This window comes from the organism of the source record quoted next, unplaced genomic scaffold (genome assembly GCF_019419815.1).
Source record: "Pyrus x bretschneideri cultivar Hongxiangsu unplaced genomic scaffold, Pyrus_bretschneideri_v1 Contig6, whole genome shotgun sequence".
Classification (NCBI taxonomy): Eukaryota; Viridiplantae; Streptophyta; class Magnoliopsida; order Rosales; family Rosaceae; genus Pyrus; species Pyrus x bretschneideri.
Genome location: NW_025999798.1, coordinates 3,862,987 through 3,889,328, shown reverse-complemented (window position 1 = coordinate 3,889,328; position 26,342 = coordinate 3,862,987). Strand labels below are relative to the sequence as shown.

General features: G+C 37.9%; 3 protein-coding genes across 4 annotated transcripts; 2 read left to right on the top strand and 1 right to left on the bottom strand.

The window, feature by feature from the left end:
* Window positions 1–1,126: 1,126 nt before the first annotated feature.
* On the top strand, window positions 1,127–4,660 carry LOC125471256 (protein terminal ear1 homolog). 2 transcript variants are annotated; one of them, XM_048571485.1, is made up of 5 exons: window positions 1,127–2,062; window positions 2,237–2,891; window positions 3,003–3,146; window positions 3,878–4,044; window positions 4,076–4,262. In XM_048571485.1, the coding sequence occupies exons 1-5, from the start codon at window positions 1,342–1,344 to the stop codon at window positions 4,096–4,098; spliced, it is 1,710 nt and encodes a 569-aa protein (XP_048427442.1). In that variant the 5' UTR covers window positions 1,127–1,341; the 3' UTR covers window positions 4,099–4,262. The 2 variants fall into 2 exon arrangements, with proteins under 2 accessions (XP_048427442.1, XP_048427441.1); XM_048571484.1 differs by having other exon boundaries at window positions 1,130–2,062; window positions 3,878–4,019; window positions 4,123–4,660.
* A 3,349-nt stretch (window positions 4,661–8,009) lies between these two features.
* LOC125471257 (vignain-like) lies at window positions 8,010–10,243 on the bottom strand. The gene is made up of 4 exons (XM_048571486.1): window positions 9,799–10,243; window positions 8,999–9,234; window positions 8,764–8,907; window positions 8,010–8,267 (listed from the first exon to the last, which is right to left on the bottom strand). Exons 1-4 carry the CDS (start codon window positions 10,241–10,243, stop codon window positions 8,010–8,012), a joined length of 1,083 nt encoding a protein of 360 aa, XP_048427443.1.
* An 8,222-nt stretch (window positions 10,244–18,465) lies between these two features.
* On the top strand, window positions 18,466–20,013 carry LOC103949846 (protein JINGUBANG). Its single transcript, XM_009360974.3, has one exon. It carries the CDS (start codon window positions 18,481–18,483, stop codon window positions 19,792–19,794), a length of 1,314 nt encoding a protein of 437 aa, XP_009359249.2. The 5' UTR covers window positions 18,466–18,480; the 3' UTR covers window positions 19,795–20,013.
* The last annotated feature ends 6,329 nt before the right edge of the window (window positions 20,014–26,342 follow it).

Sequence of the window (26,342 nt, the reverse complement as noted above, 5' to 3'; positions counted from 1 at the left end):
CCGAACTCAAAAAGTACCATGCAGGAGGTAGCAGAGCAATAATTATCATCCGTTTACGGAAATCCCTCTTTTGTGTCACAACTTACCAGCTTGTACCTTTCCTTTCGAAAGATTTTTTTAGTGCGATCGTCATACGAAATAATACATTATATATTTCTATAAAAATAGTGGATTATGTGTGTTAAAAGGTTAATAATTTTAAATTTTTCATCACTTACATAAAAACACATAAGGTACCATATGTGTTCTCGTCACAATTAAAATTTTTTCCTTTCTCTCTATAGCCTCCCATCCCCTTCATTCGCGCATCTTCGCACACTCCACTCGTCCTCTTTTCCACGTGTACGACCCACGTTCATTCTCATCCTTTACCGGGACTCAATTACCCCCATAACCCCAACGTGCAAACTATGCCCCGCGGTAATCGGATAACTCCGGGGTAGTATGGTAATTTCATGGCGTGTTTTAAATGGATAGAAGTACATCTTCGGCAACTTTGGTTTGAAAAAAGAAAGTAGTGGAAAAGGAAACATGCCAAGCCCAAGGCCCTCTGTGCTGAGAGATTTTTCAGTACTTTTTTTTTGGGAAAGGGATCTTTTCCAAATTCATTCCTTCCAATTAAGCAAATTAAAGAATTTGTGTTGTTAAAATTTGATTAAACGATTAAATTTATTATAATTTTTAAAATGGACTTCTGTTTGTAAACGTTGAATTAAATTTCAACAACACAAATTCCCTAATTTGATGGATTAGATGAAAAGAATTCAGAAATTATCTTTTTTTTTTAATTTTTAAAAGCAATACATCATGTGTTATTTTATTACTAGAAGGAATTAAAAACTAAAATTCTTTATGTAAAATTAATAAGTAGGAGGTTATTAGGATTATTCATACACTTGGGGCTCGAAATTTTTATTTTATTTTTAAATTATTGTAATAATTTTGAATTCTTCAATTTTCATAATAATAAATAAATTTTAAAAAAAAGCTATATCATGTGGTATAGAGCATAATCTGAGGTTAAATATATTTTCTTTCCTGTGTAATTAACATCGTTCGTTAAAAATAAAAAAAATTGATATAACGTCCTTGTGTCCTCGACACAACTGTGCTGTGCCTGCTTTTCTTTATACCATAGCTGCCTACACTTAACATCTCAGTTCCATTTTCCAGAGAGAGAAAGAGTGGGGACAGAGAGAGAGAGAGATGTACTGTTACACGGGAAGATAGCTGTGGAATTTGACCAGAGCAACAAATAACCAACTAATATCTCCCAGTTTTTATTCGCCGGACAGTCACGACTTTCCTTACTTACAGTGGTTTTCCGACATCATCCACCACATGGAAGATACTGGCTTTGTACGGTTTCCGGGAAGTTTGGACCCCGGAGCCCAAGAGTTCAGACCCAGTAACCCGAACCAAATACCCATCTTCGGGCCTCCTCAGCCGCCGCCACAACTGCTACCACCGTCTCCATCTCCCCACCAGGTTTACTACCCCTACCCACCACCGCCAATCAGCGAAGTTGTACCGTACGCTCCGTTCTCCGCGCCAGCCGCGTACGTTAGTGCGGGGGCTACTGTATGCGCACCGTTGCCGCCTCCGATGGCGGCTGCCACACGCGCAGTGCTTCTGAACGGGGTTCCGAGTGACGTCAGCGAGCGGACTGTGCGGAGGGAGTTGGAGGGGTTCGGGGAGGTGAGGTGGGTGCAGATGGAGAGGGCGTGCGACGGTATCGTGACCGTCCATTTCTACGATCTGAGGCATGCAGAGAGGGCGTTGCGGGAGATTCGGGAGCAGCACATGCAGCAGGAAGACAGGATTCGTAACCACTACGCCGCCTTGTCGTTCACGACGGCCACATCACCTCTGCCGCCTCCTATTTTCCCGCTTCCGTTTCCTCCGGGTCGCGGCCTCATCGCCGGGCAGGCCGTGTGGGCCCAGTTCGTCATTCCGGCCTTGAAAGCCGTCCCGGACGGCCACAATCAGGGCACAATCGTCATTTTCCATTTGGACCCGGCTGTCACCACCTCCGCTCTCAAAGACATATTCCAAGCTTTTGGTAGCATTTCCTCCATTAATTTGTTTTTTCACGTTATTTTTTCCGGATTTTTGTGGGGATAATTAAGGAGTAGGTCTCATGCGTCTTTGTCCTACGTTTTTCATGGCCAATGGGAGAACATGGGACCTGGATTTTGTTTCAATTTTGTCGGGTGTAATTTTGTAATTTTATCAGGTGCTGTGAAGGAATTGAGAGAGACGCCATCGAAGAAGCACCAAAAATTCATCGAGTTCTTCGACGTCAGACACGCGGCGAGAGCTCTCGAGGAGATGAACGGCAAAGAAATCAACGGAAAATCAGTTGTGATTCAAATCAGTCGGCCCGGCGGCCACAGCCGGAAGTTTTTGAATGCGGTGGCTCACACTGCCCCCACTCTACTTTCGCCTCACAATCTCTTTGCACCGCTGCCGCCGGCCGAATTGGCTGTGAAATTCTCTAGACTCTCGAACAGTTTTAGATTGGCGGGGCCGCGGCCTCTTCTTTGTACATCCTCATCGCAAATCCAATTTTCATCGACTAGGAGCAATAATAGATCAAGTAGTTCTAGCGGCAGCAAGGGAATGGTAATTAGCAGAAACAATGTTGAATCCAAAATGGCGGGTTTAAATTTGGATGCAATCCAAGAGAAAAGGTGGTCTTCGTCTTCGAAGAAGATGAGTTGCGGGAGCTCGCAGAGTCCGAAGCAGCCGAAGAGCAGTAGGGCGAAGAAGGCAAGACAAGCGAAGAAGTTAGATTCTAAATTTTTAATCAACGAAGATGCCATATCGGAATCCACCAGCGGAGATACCAGAACCACCGTCATGATCAAGAACATACCCAACAAGTACAGGTAAATAAATTTTTTAGGGCAATTCATATTTCTGTTCTTATTTTTTTTCAGTTTTTGTTTTTGCTGTGATGGTGATGAAATTGTTTTTTTGGTGGTGGATTATTGTGGCAGTCAGAAGCTGCTGTTGAACATGCTGGACAACCACTGTATCCACTGTAATGAACAGATCATTAGCGCCGGCGATCACGGTGGTGATGATGATGAAAAGCAGCCTTTCTCCTCCTACGATTTCGTTTATCTTCCCATTGATTTCAAGTAACTTTCCTTTTCTTTTATTCTATTTATTATTTTGTTTTATTAATTGATTTCTTTAGAAATATCAAAATTATACCTTATAATTGTACGAATTATTTATAGGGGAATTAGCTAAAATGGTGAAAACATCAACTTTAATTTCAGAATGATTAATTTACAAAATTGTCTATTGGCTTGGTCATGAATTTTTATTTGATATTAGTAAAGATATGAACATTCTCTTCGGCGACAAAAAAAAGGTAAGAATTAAGATTCTCTCCGTTCCTATTACAATTCATTTCCTTTTCTCTTCTCACATTTTGTTTTGTCCTTTTTTTTTCTATATAAAAAATTTAAAATAAAATGTTGACGTATCATAATTGAAATCGATTAAATAAAAGGGGAGGGAAGAGAGATTAGGAAGAAAGAGAATCATATCCAAAGAATTGAATTATGCTATACTTATCACTTAGCTGGACCCTCATTTGTATTATCTCTGTAATAGAGATAGGGTTTGCCAACGCATGTGAGTCTCATCTCTATTAGAGAGATGATACAAGTGATGCTACAATTAGATAGTAAAAGTAACATTTTTTGGACAAAAAATGGTTTGAAGTTCGTCACCAAAATGCTTCTGCGATCATTTTTATCTTCTCTCTGTAAATTTTATTTCCAAAATTGTGATTATGTTCTGGTACACATTTGTCAAATATCAAATTCATGGGTCGAATTCAAATGTGTGGAAAGCACAGCAACAAGTGCAATGTGGGATATGGATTCGTGAACATGACGACTCCGCAGGCAACATGGAGGCTGTACAAAGCCTTTCACCATCAACATTGGGAGGTCTTCAATTCCCGGAAAATCTGCCAAGTCACCTACGCTCGAGTTCAGGTAACAAGTCTCTTTAATTTCCTCGTTAAACATTTTTATTTCAGCATAATCCACCATCAAAATTGCTAATTATTATTAGCTATAAATATTAATTAATGTGAAGGGATTGGAGGCGTTGAAGGAGCATTTCAAGAACTCGAAGTTCCCGTGCGACATGGAGCACTACCTGCCAGTGGTGTTTTCTCCGCCTCGGGACGGGAAGCAACTGACCGAACCACTTCCCATTGTTGGCGTTGGCGCCCAAATTAATAATAAAACCCACTCCTCCACCACCTCCTCCTCTTCCTCCATTTCTCTCCTGCTCCCGCCACCTCACCATCACGATATTGATTACGACGCGCCTGTGTCCGCGTGTGATACGGACGACGACGGCAGCCAGAACGGCGGCGCCATGGCTGACGATGATGATGAACAAGATATACAACTACCACCTACCTAGCTATAAGTTCATTAGAAAAAAAGGCAACCAGCAGCGGCTACCTCCACCGCCATGTTATGTCGTGTTTTGTAAGTTTTCTTTTTTCCTTTTCAGTCCAAAGTTGACTAGCGTATATTCTCGAAAGAAGGAAGAATTGCAAAGGGCTCGTATTGATTTCTTGTTTTGCTAATGTAGTTTGAATTAATCTAATGTGTTTTCTTCATCTTCTCCTTAATGCTGCTGAATTTATAATCATTCGTGATGTAGCACGGAGTAATCAAAAGGGTTACTAACATAAATCGCTTGAAGAACAAGTCTGAAATCTACTACGAAATTGAGAGAAATCTCAAAGGGTTGAATTGATTAATGGTTGAATGAATATAATTAATACGTACACATGCCTTAAATAAAGATTACAACCGCTAACAACTCAAATGATTTTTAGGATATGTTTTTTGGGTCCAGGACTTCCAGGAAGTAAAATGACTAATTAAACATTAATCGGACGAAAATCGAAAGGTTTGATTTTTATTATGAAACTTTAAACACAGTTTTGGAGATTGGTTGAAATTCATCGTATATCACAACAAAGCTGTGAGTTTGAATCATGGTGTCATTTCCTTTAAAAAGTATTATGGGTTCAAATCGTAATTCGGATGCTAAATATGTAAACTCCCGCATGTATCATTTTGTTTTTCGATAGTTTATTTTCTATTTTTTTTGTTCCATTATGCTATTTGTTGTACATCAATTTAGAATATATTTCATGGAAAATAATTTGAACTCTAAAAATTGTAGCTAATTTCCACCCTTGAAATTAAAAAATGTACACCGCGAATTCAGATTTGCTAGCAATATTCTGCTTTGAATTTTGTACGTACTGCAATGGTTTGGTCAGCCGTACATTTTCCTATTAAACAAAAATAATATCGTTTAATCATTAGAAAAACTAACAAAAGTTAAAAAAAAAAACTTTAGTTTTAATGAAAAATGACAAATAAAGGTGTAGTGAATAGAAACATGAAAAGATTAAAATGTGGTTTTTCGTTAAAAGTGAACAATATCGAGAGTGTTTTGTTAAAACTTCCTTAATCATTTTCAATTGTATTGTTTAATCGTTTCATTAATATTCATACAATTTAGCTAGGAAAGGGATCCTCCCTATCCATCAAATCCTTCCCACCAACTAATCTAGGTACTTGAAATTTCATCCAACGGTTAAAAACAGGGTTCACTTTAAAAGTTATAATAACTTTAACCGTTGAATCAAATTTCAAGGACACATATTGATTGATAGAGAGGATTTAATGGAAGGGATGAGGGAAACATTCCTTTCCATTTAGTTGTACGTTTCCTTTATAGCATTCACGTATATGGTAGTATGATAATAGGATTAGGGGTCATTTAATATTACGGTTTATTGATATTTCTCTTTACTTGTACGTGAGAGATTTTAAGTTCGATTCTCGCCAAAGACGAATTTGAACCATATTATTGTTAATTCGTTGTGGGATTTAGCTCAATCTCATACCTTTTAGTATAGATAATTTTTTTGGTTTGGTGTTTATTCCAAAAAAGGAGATTGAGAAGAAAGGAATGGTACTTTCTATGGCATTGGTCTGGTTATGTGATGTACCCGATCTGCGCTGCATATCTCTCTGGGATATAAGTTGACGATGGAGTCAGATTACATTAATTTACGATCAAGTCTGTGACTGTCCGCCCAGAAGTATGCATGCCTGCCTGCAAGTCTCTGATTACTTCAAATACTAATGGATCTGGCTTTTTTGTCCTCCCACTTAACATACATTTCCATTTCTTATTATTTGTACGATCACAGTTAAGTTACGTTAATATTTTATATTATTATTGTTTTTTATCTTATTATTTTTATAAAAAAATTAATATAAAATGTTGACGTAACCGTGATCGTAAAATAGATGAAAATGGAAGGATAAAGAAGCCAGGTCCAATACTAATACCACTGTTCAGGCAGCCTCACAATGTAAGTCCGAGTAAACGGCATCACAGCTTTAATAAAGTGTTTTGACAGGAAGAAAAAAAAAAAAAAACCCCTAATAAAGTTTGAGAAATTCTTCCATAAATCAAAGATTCAAAACACAATTATATTGGTAGGTTTCGTTTCGTGTCAATAATACATTCGCTTCAACTTACACGCGATTACATGGACAATTCTTCTGCTAAAGTACTGAACAAAAAGCAACTTTTGCTAAACATTTAGCTTGGAATAGTAAGCTGACTGCAGCTGCGTCCATGTTTTGCCATCGCCTGTAGAGGTTTGGCTCGGTTATCTGCGTACCTAGGGGGGAAGAGAGAGAGAGAGAGAGAGGGTTGCTCGTGAAGTTGGTGCCAGGTAATTCGAATCTGATGATAAAAAAGTTGGGTGATATAGCGTACATGTGGCTCTAAAGCCTTTGACCCTCAATGATCCCTACAAGTTAGGGTTGCAGAGTTATGGTGTAATCAAAAGAGCAGTCAAACTGTCCTGGATGAGACATTTGAGCAACATCAAGCTCTATAAAGTAGTCAATTGAGCAGGCAGATTAAGCAAACTTTCCCTACTCTCCAAAGTTGGCAACATTGCCTACAATAATGGAGTTTCATATATCATTTTATCGTATAATATCTTATGTCGATTGTCGAGGGAGATGATAAAATTAAAAATTAATATTATACATGAAATAAAATAATAAAGTATAATTTTATCTACTTTATTTGTCTAATGTAATAGAGAGTACAATTTTTTTTTACAAGAAAATTAAGTAGGTAACATGTCATATCAATTTTTATAATATAATTTTATTCTTTACTAAACAGTTTATGATTTAGTTATTTTTTTTTTTATAAAATCAGCCTATAAAAATAGAAGTTAAAAAATGAACGATTTTGAATTATACCATATTACAGAGTAAAAAAATGTAAAATCCGCATAAAAATTTTAGTGGCATCCCTGCCATCCATGTCAATTCGCTATAGGCGCAGGGCGCAGCCACCGGACCATCAGACATTTATCCTCCACTACCCTGTTTCAGTGTCATGTCTTGTAGTTGTTGTGGCCATCTTGTTAATTGTCAGGCTGCTGCCACCCTCTATCCCGGATGAGGATCCTTTTTGTGTTCAGTTTTTGAATAAAAATATTTTTAATTTTTTATTACAAGCAATGTTACTAATCTAAGTTAAACTAAAAAGAAAACGAAACTTTTAAAAGCAGATGATTCAAGAGAAATGTCAAAACTACAAGAGCAATCCCCTACTTGCCTTGAAATTGAATTGACATAACCATATATGATAACTGATTTCAACTCTTTATTTCATTTCATTTTTCAGTATCAATAAACATTTATTTTCATCTAAATGAAAGGTAAATTCAGTACAACACAAACGCACACACTATAACATATCTTATAAGATTTTATACCTCTCTCTTATTTATTTATTTGTTTATTTATTATGACAAAGCCTGATCACTTACTAAACTGGCAACGAAATTTAAAATTACCAATTAAACTATATATAGATATGCGTGTGTACGTATATATATAGTGGCATCATCAAAGTTCATCCTTGAATGAGCTTCTTCTGGTGATGTTTGGTGATGATTTCATAGGGTAAGAGGGCTCCATAGCAATTCCACACATCCCTCCTTCTTTATCAACTCCTCGTTGAATCCTCAAGTAACCTTTCTCTCCCCATTCAACTCCCCACGAATTCTTCACAATCCAGTACTTGGTTCCATCTTGAGTCTCTCCATATCCCACAACTGCCACTCCATGATTCAGTTCTGTTCCACAGTCTCCATTCATCACACCCTGCAAATTTAAAACATTAACGTCTCATTTGACACATAAGTACACATATACATGTTCGATGATGCTTTGTTACACTCCTTTGTCATTCTGCACTTATTCGAGGAGCATTGTACCGGCATGGGTAAAGTTGGAAACTAAAACATGTCCATGCTTTTGAAAAGAATTTATATGCTTCAGATAAAGTAGTTTAATTACTGTGATTGACTTGTTAGGAAGAGATTATTGGGTACGATCGTCTATGTCATGTTATCTATTTGTCCAAACACGCAAAATGATGACTCCTCACATTGCATTCGGACCCAACATGTGCATAAGGTCTCCTTTTTATGTGTCTTCAGTAAATAAGTGACGTGACACGCACGATCGTATCTAATAATTTCTTTATATTCAGATTGTTTACTGTGCTAGATGCTATATATTACTAGGAGTGTGGATAGGAACTTATGAAATATCAAGTTTTATTGGTGCTTAGTTGGTTATTTAGAAGCTAGTTTACCTCCGCGTAGAATTGGAAGTCTTTACCACCAGCATCAAGTGCAACTGACACAGGTTGGTTTGCAACAGCTTTCATCAAGGCATTCTCATCGTTTTCAGGCACGTTTTCATAACCATCGATTTGCACCAGAGGAGAATTCATCATCTGCAAATTTAACACGAAGTTAAGTAAGAAGATAATAGTGTAGTACTCATACAAATAACATAAATATTGAAATGGGTAATTAATTTTTCACCTTGGATGAGTCACAAGGATTATCACTGGCTCTGTAAGGGTAGTTTTGCTCCGTTGTTATTCCACCATTTTTCTTGATAAACTCAAATGCTTTTTCCATCAATCCACCTTCGCACCCTTCGTTCGGATCTCTGTTGCAATCAACCAGCTCTTGCTCAGACAGAGAGACTAGCTGCTTTGTTTTGATCTGATTGATGCCCTCCACTGCAACTACAGTTGAAAATGCCCAGCAGCTACCTATAACATCAAAATACCATGCAGTGAATTTTATTCAGCTCTTGATTTTAACCGCATAATATATTGACAATCATCCATGCTCAACTGCCAATTTTCCCCTGAAAGTTGTAAATATGAGCGAGTAATGCTAAGAAGACTAAATTTGGAGATTAAAATTGCAAACTAAATTATATGTCACTAATAGAAATATGCACGTCTATCAATGATTTAAGTAATAAACCAATCAACTTACATGTCTTTCAGTTTTCAAAATTTAATCTTCCTAACATTATTCATATATGTGCACTTCAAAAACCTTCTTAGGGTCAATTTTAAATATAAAAGTAGAACTATTTATTATTGGAATGTTGTTCAGATAACTAAAAGTGTTTCTAATAATGGTTGGTAGAAAATATTAAAAAGCGGTTATGTGTAACAAAAACACTTAAAGTGACTTTCTAAGAAGAAGATGGATATTTATAAAAAACAATCGACTCACCTGTAAAAAACACCTATGAACAAAAGTATTTCTAATTGAGGGATTTCCCAACGTCCCCTTATTTTGCTCAATTATAAGAGACTTACCACATTTGCCTTGGTCTTTAACTCCAGTGACAGCTCCACTCTTCCTCCAATCAACACTTGCCGGAAGATCGTCGGTCATCTCATGTGTGAAGCCAGTAGCCCTTCTGCTGCCATGCAGTGATCTGTAGTGGCTAACCTTCGAGCCAGCATAGGAGCTCGCAAACTCATGGTTCGTCATGTCTGCAAACTTGTTCAGCTTGAGCTTGTAGGGTTTGTTCATCTGGTTCACCTTGTGCACATGCTTCACGTTCTCCTTGAAAACATTGAAGCGCTTTCGCTTCTCGCCAAGGTCGTGGGAGATTGTGTGGTGGCTCCTCCACCTCTCATACAAATCCCACAGACTCTCTTCAGAAGCCAAGTCCTTCTCTTGAAATTCAAAGCTCTCAGCCAGGACAAGGACCAGAGCTAGAGCTAGGGCAACCAAAATAAACTTCCCCAAGTTCATCACTCTATAATTATAGTTTAATCAAGAAAATATGAAATTTAGGGTTTTGAGAATTATGGGAGACGGAGGTGTCTGAACTAGCAATGGAAGCATATCGATCTTATATACATTTTTCGAGTGGGATAAGCACTATGAGTACGTACCAACTTTATTAGCTGTAGAGAGAAAAAATGGAGAAAAGGTGGTCGTCTTTTCCAGAAGTTCATCGAAATACTATTACGTGATGCTATTATATTTTCTCACACTTTAACTAGTGTGTTTTTTTTAATATACTTGAGAAGTGAGACATATCAATCATATCGTCTACACATAACATATCGCATAAAATGATACATCATGTGATAAATGTTCTTGCTATTTATAAAAAGCTTTTCTATTTTTGGAGGTGGAATTTGTATTTTATTGGTTCAAATCTTGTGCCTGCATGCCAAACACGTGACCTAGTTTAACTTGTTTGTATGGTGACAAATCGGTTATGCATTGTTGCAGAGCTTTAGGGCACGATTTCTTGCAAGCCTATCTACGGGTGCAGCACAGCGCTTAGGACTTGCCTGTCTTGGCATGAAACCGAAAACTTTTCCAAAAGGTTGATAATTTGAAGTGAAACTTGCGTGATTCTCTATCTTTGCATTTTGTCCATTGTTATCTTTTTCATGATCAGAAGATTACTTTTGGATACAACAAACAGATAACGTTATCAGACTTGTAGAATACTTTTTTGCTAAACTGATATCATCATTCTATCAAAAGTGATCCAGTAGTTGGAGACGAATTTCAAATTCGTATTCTACACGGCACATCACGAAAGTAGCCAGAGGACGCTGAAATGTCTTTATGAGTCTTCATTCCCGGCCCCCAGAAGAGTGGACTATCGTGGCGAAGTCACTAGTTAGTTTTTTTTTTTTAAAAAAAAAAAGATCATTCTATCAAAACATTAAATGGAGGAATTTAAAATGCACTACATGATCATTCCAAAAATTTAAATAAGAGATTTATGTATAAATTACTCACATCAAATAGTCATTCTTCAACCCCTTAGTTCGTTATATCTACTCTTCAAATCCCTCCACTTAATCTTTTGTGGGACATTTCTGACTATTTTGGCCTAAATTCCTCGTCCAAACATAGTATTAGGTCTCTATTTGTAAACTTCAACCTCTCCATTATGATTTTAACTTTGTTCTTCCAACATTAAAAATTATTTTTTCTGTACTAAATCTAAATGCAAGGGTGGATTGGATTGTGGATAATTTGACTAACCACCTTTGATCATTGGATGAAATTTAATAGTAGCGTAACCTTTATACCTATGAAGAATGAAGAATATCAAACTAAGGGTGTGGACTTGGCCTGCGCCTGTTCAATAACCATGTTAGTATGGTTGGTAAATATTTACCATTTCCTTTATATTCTGTGAACAACAAACAAAGTAAGAGACCGAAGAGAAAATGCAACTTGTTTGTGGCTACTGTTAAGTTTTTAACATGCAGCAATAGGCTACTCTACTCAATCACAGAACCATCACTGCATGTATAGAACTGACGAATGTGGTTTTGGCTCACCCGGCAAGGCCAGAAGAGATGATTTTCATGTAAATACACTGTCATCGGATTAATTGAAAGACTTTGCGAACCAGTAAAGGGATCGGTGTACATAGATCAAAACAACATCAAGAACTACAACCTGAGGCAGCTGAGGTCACATATCGCGGTGGTGTGTAGTGTCTTAGGAGCCAATGCTTTTCCCAGGAACAATCCATGGCAACGTAGTTTACGTTAGAGAGAATTATAGAGAATCCGAATTTATAAGGTACACATACATTATACATCTCCCTATCTTCTCATTAAAACTGAGACACATAACATTTGTTACTTTCTGACAAGGCACATATCTATGCAGTGCTATGAAAGATCGATATCAAATCTACTGTGGAGAAAGAGGAGTAAAGCTATCCAGGGGCCAAAAGCAGAGGATAGCGCTTGCTCGAGCAATTTTGAAAAACCCAACAAGATGATGGTGTGTTGGAGACTAGTCCAACAAGTGCCCTCGACAGTGTGTCGGAGACTACTCCAACAAACGCTCGACAAGATGATGGTCGGAAGAATATGTGTGGTGGCAAAGAGCCTGAAGGGATAAAAGAAGAGTTTCAATGGTCACATAGAACTAAAATATGTTGTATTCGCTTACCCAGTGTGGGCGAACCAGATGAGCTCAAGGGGCTGAATCCGAAAATAGAAGCTGGAAATACAATAGCACTAGTGGGACAGAGTGGTTCCGGATAATCCACTGTCATTGGCTTGATCGAAAGGATTTGTGACCCGCTAAATGGATCAGTATCGATAGATGGATGCAACATCAAGCTCTATAATTTGAGGAAATTGAGGTCACAAATTGTTTTGGTAAGCCAGGAGCCTACTCTTTGCAGAGGAACCATCCATGAAAACATTGTGTATGGTAAAGAAAATGCAACAGTAACTTAAGTAAGGAAGGCTGCAAAACTTGCCCATGCTCGTGAATTTATAAGCTATGGCTACAATTTATTTACTCCATTTACAACACGTACACTTTCACAAACAGTTGTTGACGTAGCAAGAAACAGGATAGATAGGATTGACAAAAGCCTAAATCTAAAAACATAAATTCTAATTCATCAGTATTCCGGAATCCATCAGGGAAAAAAAAAACTCAGAGAGTTTGAACACTAAGTTTTACTAGTTCAAAGATAAAGTGACAAATACAACTACATAAGTTGCCTTAAATAAAAAACATCAGGGGGATACGAGACTTACTGTGGAGAAAAAGGAGTGCAGCTATCCGGAGGCGAGAAGCAGAGAATAGCACTTGCTCGACCAATCCTAAAGAACCCAACAATTCATCTGTTGGATGAAGCAACCAGCGCTCTTGACAGCATGTCGGAAAACTTAGTCGAAGAAGCATTGGAGAAGATGATGGTCGGTAGAACATGAGTAGTTGTAGCTCACAGGCTGTCCACAAGTAAGAGAGCAGACTCCATCGCTGTGATAGTTAATGGGAAGGTTGCAGAAAAAGGATCACACTTTGGCGTTGATAGTTACCAGTTGACATCTGATTTCTTGGTAATGCCGGTCACATCATAAGCTCCAATGCCACCTTTTAACCCCGTACGGTAAGCTTACACTCCATGAGAGCATCCCCACCGTAGCAAATTGCTCGGGGGACTGTCTCCAGAACAAAGGCCCGAGGGCCGGTGGATGGCCTCCAGCATGAGGCAGGCCGGGGGATGGGGGAGGCCCGAGGGCCAAGCCCGTGAGGGATTGCCAGGCCTTGAGCCCGAGGTGGGGATGACGTCATGCTGACGCCAGGGTGGCGTCAGCGTATTATTTAATTTTTTTTGTGTCAGGCGCGTGCACCCCACCCGCGCGTGGGGGCGCGTCCTGACACAATAATCAGAAAAAAAAAAGTTTTGTCTGTTACCGTTGGGAAGCCATGTGGCTTCCCACGGTACGTTAGATCCTAACGGTCACTTAATGTGGACCGTTAGATCTCAACGGTAAAAAAAAAAAAAAGTGTCAGATTTAATATCCACCGTTCGATCTGAGATCAACGGTGGATATTAAAATGCTTTATAAATTAAAAAATAAATGAAAAAATAGTTTAAAAAATCTGAAAAGTTACCGTTGTGACACGTGGCACAATCTGGAGCGTTGGAATTCAAATTTTTTTATATCCAACGGCAGAGATTAATTAATTGAATAAAAATTTTAAAAAAATTGTAAAAAATTCAAAAAAATATCTGAAAAATCTGAAAAAAATTGTAAAAAAAATTGTTTTTACTTTTCTATAAATACCTTCTCATTATCAAGAGAAGATCATCCTAGCACCACAAATTGGTTAAGTGATGATGAATAGAGTACTTTTTGTAATCGGAGCCCATAATTTTCCAATCACTTTGGGTTGTAATTTATTATTTATTGTTTGTATTATTTATGTTGTTTCCATGTTCATGAATATTTATTCAAATTAATTTGGTAAGTTATTTATATTAAGAATTAATTTGGTAAGTTATTTAATTTGGTAAGTTATTTATGTTGTTAAAAGTCCATGACCATGACCATCGTTCTAATTAAAAGTCCTTGTATAAAATAATTAAAAGTCCATCGTTCTAATTAAAAGTCCTTTACATAGATTACATATACTAAGAATTACATAAACATAAACATAAAAAAATTACATAAACATAAACATAAACATAAACATAAACATACTAAGAATTACATAAACATAAACATACTAAGAATTACATATACTAAGAATTACATAAACATAAACATAAAAAAATTACATAAACATACCAAATAATAAAACACACCAAATAAAATAACATAAACATACCAAATTCAAAATAACACACTAAAATGAACTTAATTATCTTCAGCTTGTTTCAATGCCCACTGGTGCTCTATCAAGTCAATTTGTCGGGCATTGTGCATGTCTGGCATTTGAAATGCAGTATATCATTGAATGAGCCTTTCATTGTAACGTCCATCCCTTTGTAATGGCTCATGTTGCACGGGGTCATCGGTGGCGTCATGAGCACAATATATACGTGTTCTTAAATTGTTCATCGGGTCTGGCTCATATTCATCAACAGCTTCATAATCGTACTCATCTTCCACAATTATGTTGTGAAGAATGATGCACGTCATCATGATGGATCGAAGCGACTCTACATCAAACAATCTGGCAGCACCCCTGACGATCGCCCAGCGAGCTTGGAGGATACCAAAACAACGCTCCACATCCTTCTTGCACCCCTCTTGACAGCTTGCAAAGTGTTTTTCCTTCGCACTCCGCGGACGTGGCACTATTTTGACAAATGTTGACCAGCACGGGTAGATGCCGTCAGCTAGGTAGTATGGCCCGTCGTACATACGTCCGTTGACCTCATATGTAACTTTTGGTGCCTTTCCTTGCAGGACATCGTTGAACACTGGGGATTGGGCAAGGACGTTGATGTCATTTTGAGCTCCCGGGACTCCGAAAAAGGCGTGCCAAATCCATGTATCAAAAGATGCCACCGCCTCCAGAATGATACTTTTTGCCCCTTTTCTATCCCCGTAAGCGCCTTGCCATGCACTTGGACAGTTTTTCCACGTCCAGTGCATACAATCAATGCTTCCAATCATCCCAGGAAAGCCACGCATCTCCGCCTTCTTCAACAGCCGCTCCAAGTCCATGTGTGTGGGTTTGCGGAGGTACTCAGCGGTGTAGATAGATTCGATTGCTCCGCAAAACCTCATCAGGGACTCAAGAATGGTTGATTGCCCCATCCTCGTTATCTCATCCACTTGGTCTGCAGATGCTCCATATGCAAGCATCCGCAAGGCAGCAGTAATTTTTTGCTCCGGCAGTAGACCCATAGCACCAAAAGCATCTTTTTTTTGCACAAAATAAGAATCATGGTTGCAAACAGCAATCATGATTTTGTTGAACAAATGTCGTTCCATTCTAAAACGACGTCTAAAGTACGTATCAGGGAATGCACTATTAGGAACAAAATAATCATCCAAGAGTTCCATACCTCGTCGTTGCCTGCTTCTATCAAGGTTTCCGGAACGCCTGGGCCTGCAGATCTGAGCCGCAGCTTGGATGACTCGACGGGAATGTGAGGCTCTGCCCCTTCTTACGTCGTCATCTCTCATTTGACGCTCCTCATCTTCTTCCCTCTCATTTCTTACCCCCTGGTGCTTGAACATTGATTCTGATTGGTTAAACAAGTCTTCCTCTTCCTGATTCAATTCCCACATCATCCTTGAGGAAGAAGAAGAAGACATTGAAAGAAAGAAACAGAAACTATGAATATTGAAATTGATTTTTGTGAATAAGGAAGCAGAAATTATGAATAATGATAGAGATCTTGAGAATTTTGGTGTGAGATTTGTGAAGATGGATGGTGGATTACATAGAAGATTCAGAAAGGATTAGGTTCTGCATAATGCCACGTGGCATGCCGTCATTCGTTAAAAATCTGATGGAAATCTATCATCAAAGATTGTTAACAGATTATGACACGTGGCATGCCGTCATTCGTTTAAAATCTGATGGAAATCTATCCTCAAAGATTGTGAACCGATTATGACACGTGGCGCAACGTGATTGGTTAATAATCTTATCAGAAATCCATCACCAATAATTGTATTATAATTATTTATTTTGTATTATTTAATAATACTTAGGATAATGACACGTGGCGCAACGAGAACGATTAAAAATCTTATCCGATATTACATTTAAAATTATTTTGTATTAATTTTATAAATAAAAAAAATACTAATATTTTATTGCCTATTGCCAGGGCTATAGAAGTGTAACGGTGCAGATGCAAAATCTATTGCCAGGGCTACTTACTGTTCATTAAGGGCAATTACTGTTCATTAGGTGGATTGAATAGTGTATTGCCAGGGAGGAGGGCTCCAACGCTGGAGTTGCTCTGAGTTGTCATAGGCTAAAAGCCAGATAATTTTCTTAATTAAGTTGTAAAAAATTATATTAACGAGATTGATTAATTAAGCTTTAATTCTGCAATAAACACTACCACTTGAGGGTGACAATTAAAGTTTGATTCCAAATCCTTTATTTAAAGTTATCGCTCTACATGTGTATTTGAATATGAACTAAACGTCATGTTAAGTAGAGATTAAGGTTTGTAATCTTGCGGATTATATTATTAGTGTTTAAGACAATAAAAGGATTCCAGTTTGCTAGAGCAGATATCAGTTCACAGCTTTACAGTCTTCCATGGCCAAATCACTAGATAAAAAGATATGTTACCGATTATACCGATTACCATAATTTTGTGTGTTTCAGTGTTTGCACACACGAGCCTCATCTTAAGAGGAACTCCGCTCCACTGTTCCCTAAAGCTGGACCAATAATATCTTCGTCTTGTTTGTATATTGACTGTATATTGCCTACATAGCACCCCTCATACCATAGAGCCAAAAAAGGGCAAAAATACACAAATATAGACATATGTGATCAATACACGGTCATTATACGCGTATGATGATATATAATATATAATATATAATATATTTGATTAAAAGAATAGTGTTGATATAGTGTTGACTTTGAGAACTACTGCATATTATACGTCCTACAATCGCAACCAAGGTCAACCATAAAACCACCGCGTCTCCCTAATTGGGAATGAAAGCTCAAATTTATACTTCGATCACGTCATCCATAAAACAACTCTCACCAAAACAAGATACTTTCTTATATTTTGATGTCACCTAAATTATGCTCTGATCTCACTCCACAAAAAAATACCATAAAATACAACCACATCTCCTTGATTAAGGAGAAAAATTCAAATTTATATTTCGATCACATCATCCATAAAACAACATTCACCAAAGCAGGGTACTTTCTTATATTTTGAAGTCACCCGAATCATGCCTTGGTCACACTACCCGAAGAAACTATCCTAATAATACAGTCTCATCTTACTGGTCACAGCTCAGACACGGATAAGAAATAGACCAAAGCCAACTTGGTGGAACAAGCAGCCCAAAGTTTTGACCTCCAAATTCCAATATCGCTTTACGGCTTTAGCATCTTCCTCTTGTTTAAATCCCAAAGGCAAATGCCAATTGCCAATTGCCAAAGCCACCCTCTTCCTTCTCTCAAAAAAAATTTCTTTGTCACCGTAACACAGATGGAACGTCATATGTTTTTATAGAAGTAGTGTAAATTTTATTTTTAAAGTTGTTAATTTTTTAACACACATATCATACATTTTGTATATTAACACGTGGTGTACCCTAACTTATGTTACCCGGCAACTCCCAATTGGCAAAGCTACCCTAGATGGACCCCACTCCATCCACACCCCATATTATCAAACTAACCCTACCTGCAAAATCGTATTTGTCAAACATCCGAGTCTCGTACCAATCGTACCCTTACCTTTTCGTCATTTACTTCTCCTCCCACCCTTCACACGGATTATAATGACAAGAATACAAATAGTAAATCACGTGTTTTTACGTAAGTAACGACAAATTTTACTTTTTAAGTTATTAACTTTTTAATACACATATTTTATCATTTATATAATGATAAATGGTGTACAGTTACTCTGAAAATTTTCTTCTCCACGCGTTACCCTCACACTCCCACAGTCCAAAATCTTCTCTGTCTATATATGAATAACAAACAAAGTTTTACTCAGCTTTCCTATCACCGACGCCGCCATGAGGTCCCGATCCTGGCTAGCCATCTCCTCCACCACCCGTCACTCCACCGTCCCATTCTCCAACCCCGAGACGCCACCGTCTCGGCCGAAACTCAAACCCTCCGATACCAGCAGCTCCTCCGATATTCCCAGCACTAGTACCAGCGCCAGCGACAACGGCAGTAGCAGCCTCCAAAGCAACCTCTCCCTCCAGACGCTGCCATCTGTCCTCTCCCTCCAGAAACTCTCCCCTCTAGACCCCCTCGATCTCTCCGTCTCCCACCTCTGCTTCGCCACTCTCCCGCCCCGCCGCCCCTCCCTCCCAATCACCTGCCTCGCCGTCCACCACAACCTCCTCTACGCCGCATCGGGGCACGCGATCAACGTCTACGATCGTACGGACCACACGCTTCTCGATTCATTCAACGCCCACGATGCCTCCTCGGGATCCGTTAAGTCCGTTAATTTTTCCGACGGCAATATCTTCACTTCACACCAGAACTCCAAAATCCGAGTCTGGCAGTTGACGGCGGGAAAACAGCACAAGCTTTTCAACTCCCTCCCCACAGTCAATGACCGTTTGCGCCGCTTCGTCCTCCCCAAGAACTACGTGACCGTCCGCCGCCACAAGAAATGCCTCTGGATCCAACACGCCGACGCCGTCACCGGCATCGCCGTCTACAACGGCCTGATTTACTCAGTATCCTGGGACAAGAGCCTGAAGATTTGGCGGGACTCGGATCTCCGCTGCATCGAGTCGGTCAAGGCACACGAGGACGCCGTGAACGCGGTGGTGGTGTCGAACGACGGGACGGTGTACACCGGGTCGGCGGATTGTCGGATCAGGGTGTGGTCCAAACCATTCGGGGAGAAGCGCCACGTGTTGATGGCGACGCTGGAGAAGCACAAGTCGGCAGTGAACGCCTTGGCCTTAAACGACGACGGATCGGTGCTGTTTTCGGGGGCTTGCGACCGTTCAATCCTGGTGTGGGAGAGGGAAGACAGCGCCAACCACATGGCGGTGACGGGGGCGCTGAGAGGTCACCGGAAGGCTATACTGTGTATGATCAACGTCGGGGATTTGTTGTTCAGTGGGTCGGCTGATCGGACGGTGAGGGTGTGGCAACGCGGCGAGGACGGGAGTTTTTGTTGTTTGGCGGTTTTGGAGGGGCACGTGAAGCCGGTGAAGTCGTTAGTGGCGGTTAAAGACGAGGGGTCGAACGGCATCGTTACGGTTTACAGTGGGAGCTTGGATGGAGAAGTGAAGGCGTGGCATGTCTCGGTTTCGAATGTGAACAGTGCGCGGGGCCTACTGTCTCAGTTGAAAATGTAATTGATTAGATTAATTAATTACAATTTACGTAAAGCTTACTGCGATCATAATCTGGTTTTATGGATGTGATTTGTATTTTTTAATTTTTGATAGAGATGTGATTTGTTAGATAATTGTTGCATGGTACGTAAATACCGCAATCTTTTGGTTTGTTTAAGTCGTTCAGACGTGTTTTGGTACGTTGATTAAAAGATTGATTAGCAACTATTAAAAAAAATAGATTGATTAGCAATGTGATTGCAGCAGCTCCAACTTCCTCTCCCTCTCTTTCTGTCTGTGTAATTATACCTCCCCTCCGGCGGCCTCTTCTCCCACCGTCCCCTCCTCCTCCACCGTAGACTTGTAACGTTTTCCATCTTAGAAGAAACATTTACCTAATTTCTTAGTGGAAAAAACAACGAAAAAAAAAAAGGAAGAAAGAGACTTGGAGGGTGACACCCAACAAAAGGCTTCCCCACACCATCTTCTCCCCACAAGACAGCCGAAGACGAGGCCGTACCTGTTCCTCCACCGCCGAACACAACCCCCTTCCCATCACTTTTCTCTATCCTTAGGTCTCCCCTCTTCACCTACGCCCCACCCCTTAATTATCCCGCGCACCTTCTTCCCCCCATACCTTTCGCTTCCAATTTTCGTTAAATCATAGGCTTCCCCTCCCAACCACTTCCCCCAAATTCGGAGTCCTTAAGAATCTTTGGGTTTAGGGTTAGGGTTTTTGAGAGATGTGTAGAGGATGCATTTGTATGTAGATGGCTGAGAGGAGGTACAATTACAGTGAGAGAGAGAAAGAGAGAAGCAGGCGAAAGAGTATGGTCGGACATTTATATCCCTACATTTAATTGATAATTAACCTTTTTGGTTAAATTTGTTAATAATCTTTAACACAAAGGTTTAAATCTTAATTTTTTACCGAATAAATTATTAATCTAATTTGGCCTAAAATAAAATGAACAACACTATTGATTAGAAAAACAATTCCATGTTTACAAATTCACATAACTACATCTAATCAAACGAAAAGATATCACTTAAGAGGACACAACACTTGCATCATTTTTTCATAAACTTTATCATAACCTCCTTAGCATTACTCTTGTTATATAGAATGGTTTTTCTGTAGGGAATTGTTATTAGCACTCCAAAAATCTCATTCTACACTCCAAACTTTCTATATTAGGAAAGAAAAATACACTTGTGAGGAATGTATAATAAGATTTTTGAAATGCCAATAACACTTCCTTTTTTGTATTGTATGGATGAAGTAGACGATGACTCGTGTGATTTTGGGTAAATATATATATTCTTAAAAATAGTATTAATTAGTTGCATGGCTTGTTAGATATTTTCCGCTCTAAGTAACGTTTGTTGATGTGAGTTTTTTTGTGATCAATCTAATCAAGATGTCATCATTTTATTTATTTATACGACCAGGTAGTTGAGACACTTCCTCAAGTGGGATCCAAAATCATATAAATTTTATGACGTTTCAATCAAGGGCAGTGCAAAATAATTTACAAAATCAATCACTATTTAATCGGTTAATAATTCCAATCAAATAAAAATTCAATTCGTAATAAAAATGCCCTAATTTTTTTTTTTTAATAAACCCCACGTCACCAAATTTTTTAGCGAAAACCATAAAACTCAAAAAGGCTAATATTTCAAAATAGGAAAGGGATCCTTTCTGGATCCTTTCCACTTAATCCTTCTCATCAAACAATCCGGATTCTTGAAATTTGATCCAACGGTTAAAAATACGGGCCCACTTTAAAAGTTATAATAACTTTAGCTGTTAGATCAAATTTCAAGGGTCCGGATTGTTTGATGAGGAGGATTAGGTGGAAATGATCCTCTACAGATCCCTTTCCTTCAAAATAACTCATAAACCTAAGGCTAATGTTAGGAAGACTAAATTTGTAGGCAAAATTTTGCAAATTAAGTGACATAGAAGTTGATGACTAGATTATTACTTAAGCGTTGATAAGCATGCTCATTTTCTATTGGTGATATATTATTTGGTTTGCAAATTTTGTCTATAAATTTTGTCCATTACCTTTATCCTTAACGTAAACTTTACTAATAATCCACAAAAATGCAACTCTTACACATTTTTCATACGACATATGTACCGTCTCTCTAATAACGATGAGATCTCATGTGTTGATGACTTTTACCTCGATTAAAAATGTAGTACAAATATGGTACATAAAATATGACGTGCATTCCAAAGAAATATATAGGCATGTAACATGCATTAACATTACTCTTTTACACAGTCAAAGGGAGTTCTTTACCCAAAAAGAAAATTGCAGAAATAATTAAATGTTTTAATCTACAGCCCTTTTCAATTACCTTGATTTGGAAGAATAATATATTGAAGAGCTGGAATAAGAGTACTAGACCTCAGCAGATGAAGATAAAAAAACACTTTGTTAATCCATGTGCTTTACTGCATAACACCCTCCAAGGACGCGATTAATCGACCAATCAATGTCTAACAAAGCTTGTTACTAATATTTTAATTAATTTTAACTTGTAATTGTGGAGAATTTTTTCATTGTGACCGGAACACGAAAAAAAGTACATCATGTGTTTTTATATAAGTGGTAATAAATTTTATCTTTTAAGTTATTAACTTTTTAACACACATATCTCATTATTTGTAAAATGACACGTGGTATACCATTTCATGTTCCGATTACATTGAAAAATCTCTCATAATTGTGTTCATGCATATATCGATTGGGAAATTAAATGTACAATACATTCCATATCACAAGGCACCCTTTGCGTCTCCCCTTGCATTGCGCCTTAATTTGTTCCAAATAACTTAATTAATTAGGATCACTTAATTAAGATTAAGTTAGTAGTCTTGCACGAAATTACTCATTATTAATTGGTGAAGTACTTCTGAAACTCTGGGTGGTTTATAGAATAATGAGTATATTAGTTCTGTTTTACACGCAAATCCACGCAGATGTATTAATCATTTGAGGCTTAATTAGATGGTGGTTTAGTGGTTCATCAATCTCAGTTTCGGCTTGTTTGGATACAATTAGTAGACAACTTCAAAAGCTTAAGATTAATTAATACCAAGCTGTCTCCTCATTGTCTTTTTTATAAAAGAAGGGCGATTTAGATGAGAGATTTTTTAGCGTGCAGTCGTGGGGTGGTACACCATGGGTAATTATATAATTAGAGGGGCACATGAAAAAAAAAATTTCACAAATTATATGATAACATGTACTGTACCATCCCGTATTCTGGTCACATTGAGAAATTTCTCAATTTAAACATAACCAATTGATTTCTAATTTTCTATTCAATTAAACTCAATTTGGAATGAAAATAAATTGCGAAATAATCTCCTGACGAATGAATATCAAGAAATAATAGTGTTGAACCCTTGGTTGGATTTTGTGGTTTGGAGCTTGGATAAGTAGCCATTGGGTACATCTCTTAAGACAATAAATCTCTTAATTAATTAAATCCTCCTCCTTGAACATATTGCGTGGATTAATCTGCAACAAGAAGGACAACCATTCTAAATTATTATCGACCGATGGCTACCTTCAGACAGGAGACAAACCTAGTGATTAATAACGCATTTTTGGATTCAGTATGAATTGAAAGGCGCCTACTAATTCACTAGCGTTTGAGTCGTTGACCTCTCTACAGAACATGTATGCTTTCTTATATATTGTGATTTTTGTGAGTTACCATCAAATTCATGTCAAATTATCAGAGAGACAGATCAAATATCCTTTTAGTGACACCATTGTCTCCAACTTGTTAAGTGTCACTTGGAGAGTTCGATTGATGTGAAATTTTATCATAAAAAGCTTCGGCAGTAGTTGAAGTCATTTCAACTCTTTTTCTCTCTGTCATTCTGTCGATGTGAAAAACGTGTGAGACTATAATTTACAAATGCAAAAAGAAATAGCTCGTTGTGTGTAAGAAGTCATTCGTTGTATCATATTATTTTGTTTGTAGTTAAGTGAGGATTTGCATGCACCATGAGTAATATTCCTCTCCCTTTGAGTCGTTGACCACTTCGCATCACAATATATATATATTTGGCTACTTTCTGGCTCAAGTTGCCAACTTGCTGGCCTACAAATCTCATCCATTCTATCTTTTCCCTACTGTTCCATCAAATATCTACCAGTTGTTTGCATATATATACATATATATATAGATATATATATTATGTATTAATGTTATTGTAGACGTACGTGCTCCTCTTCGGGACACCGGGAAAGAAAGAAAGAAATCCAAAAACATGATGGGAGCATTGTTCTCCAATATGGCATCGGCACTGCAGATGATCAGAAAATCTTTTCCTTTTAAAACTCTTATCCACAAACAATTCAAGTAGTGGCCTTATTATTCTTTATGTCCCAGTTTTTTTCTGAAAGTTGTTGCATGCAAGCAAACAAGTTCACTGTCTCTTTCGAGTTTCAACCAACCTCTCTCATAGCATATGTTATGAAACTATAGTATGGCTGTCTACAACAATCCACCGTATTTAATACGAAGTCCAACTGTCACATGTATTTCACATTACTTAAGTTGTGTTATTCACATGTTAGGTTTAAAAATTCGTCACATATTAAGAGCGTGTTGAGAATAAATCTCACATTGCTGATTACTCTCCATATTGCCAATTGGTTTTATATATGATGCCTTAACTTTTTTCATGGTATGAGAGCAGATTCTTCCATATGTGAAACTCAACGGTCACACGTGCTCTATGTCACTCCCTTCCTCCCGTGCTTGTTGTCTATGTGTTAGGCTTGAAATTTTGCCATATATGAAGATGCGTGTGAGAATGTGAAGATAAAATCCCACATCAGCACGGGACCAAGTCCAACCATGCAAAGACTTATAAGAGGTTGGACTACTTCCTATATTACCAATTGATTTTGTAGTAGAATCTCAACTTTACAACAACTTAGAACACTGATTAAAGTTCAAATTAGTATTTGCAAACGTCTGAAATTTACATATATAGTGAATGTTATTAAAACAATCACACATTGTTATGTATTTTAATTTTTTTACGCAGTAATGTGTGATAACTTGAGATATCGGTATAGTGATGTTGTTGTAATACGAAAGTTGCTCTTGTTGATTAAGGTTTAAGCATCCGAGCCAAGAATATTCAAGGGTCGGCCAAACGTAAGCAGAAGACTTTTGCTGGTTAGAAAATAGACGGCCGGGTGGGGTGGGTGGGCATGGATTTCTGTACTCCTGGTTGCTTTCTGAGCTTTTGTTTCAGTTTCTTCAGAGTTGACCAGAAAATAACTAAAAGCCATGGAATTTTATACTGGCACGCAACTTTAGAATTTGACATGTCTGAAACGGACGAGACATCCGAGTGACAAGTTTTTTGCAATTAGATGTAAAATTGATAGGCCCACAAGTGTCACTAGCAATTATATTTAGAATTTTTATCACGGATGATTCATAAAATTAAAAATTAATCAATATAATTTTTGAAAATAAATGTCGTCAATCAATATGATTATTTCATTAATATTTTGTCAAAATATCTGTTATGTGCTGACGTGGTCCATAATTGGGTCGCACAAATATAATTAAATATTTACCATATGAATTAAAAATATTCAAATAATAGAAAACAAAATTTATTTTAATATAATTAAAAACGCGAAGGAATCGATTATCCAGAAGGCAATCGAGGGGAACAATGCGAAACGATTGATTAGAGGAACACGAAGTGGAAAAGCTCGCAGAAGCTTTTCGAGTTGAAGAACGCGGAGGTGAACTGCGTGGCGGTGGGGAGCTGGCTGAGATTCCAGGTCTCTATGAGGTGGATTTTGGATGGGGAAAACCCGAGGGGATGAGAATCGGGTCGAACAATCAGCTCGACGGGAAGGTGTATTTGTACCAGGGGAAGAGCGGCGGGAGGAGCATTGATGTGGAGATTAGCTTGCAGGCTCCAACAATGGAGAAGCTGGAGCAGGATAAGGGTTTTTTGTAGCGGTAACTATTTAATTAATTGGTTTATGTGTTGGGTTTTTTTTTTTTTCTGGTCAAAGTTCTTGTGTGGGTTTTGTTACCGCATTGTGTTCAACTTCTTGTTTTTTTCGTTTTTAATTATATTAAAATAATTTTTTTTTATTATTTAAGCATTTTTAATCTATATGGTGCCACATTAGCTTATAATAGATTTTTTGACAGAAGTAACAGAATGATCATATTGATTTGTGACATCCATTTTCAGGGATTACATTGGTTAATTTTCAATTTTATAGACTATTTTGATGGGATGTGTCAATTTGAAGAACCATTTGTGATAAAACCCCTATTATTTATATATCAGCTTAAAAGTTGCTCAATATAGTACTAGTACTTGTGCTTTTCCCTGCCGATAATTCATAATTCAGGGACCCAAAAGCTAAGCCTCTTACTTCAAAACTAAGTGGGCTCTGTCTTGATTTAAAAAAAAAAAAAAAAAAAAAAAAAAAAAAAAAGTGGGCTCTGAAAGTGTAAGCAGGATTAATTATAAGGATTTTTCGAGA

Coding starts and splice junctions, on each gene's coding strand:
- LOC125471257 (XM_048571486.1), bottom strand. CDS start 10,243: ATGAACTTGGGGAAGTTTATTTTGGTTGCCCTAGCTCTAGCTCTGGTC. Junction 8,908..8,998: donor ATCCTTGTGACTCATCCAAG/GTGAAAAATTAA, acceptor TTAAATTTGCAG/ATGATGAATTCTCCTCTGGT. Junction 8,268..8,763: donor ACTTCCAATTCTACGCGGAG/GTAAACTAGCTT, acceptor TTAAATTTGCAG/GGTGTGATGAATGGAGACTG.
- LOC125471256 (XM_048571484.1), top strand. CDS start 1,342: ATGGAAGATACTGGCTTTGTACGGTTTCCGGGAAGTTTGGACCCCGGA. Junction 2,063..2,236: donor AGACATATTCCAAGCTTTTG/GTAGCATTTCCT, acceptor TAATTTTATCAG/GTGCTGTGAAGGAATTGAGA. Junction 3,147..3,877: donor TATCTTCCCATTGATTTCAA/GTAACTTTCCTT, acceptor TGGAAAGCACAG/CAACAAGTGCAATGTGGGAT.
- LOC103949846 (XM_009360974.3), top strand. CDS start 18,481: ATGAGGTCCCGATCCTGGCTAGCCATCTCCTCCACCACCCGTCACTCC.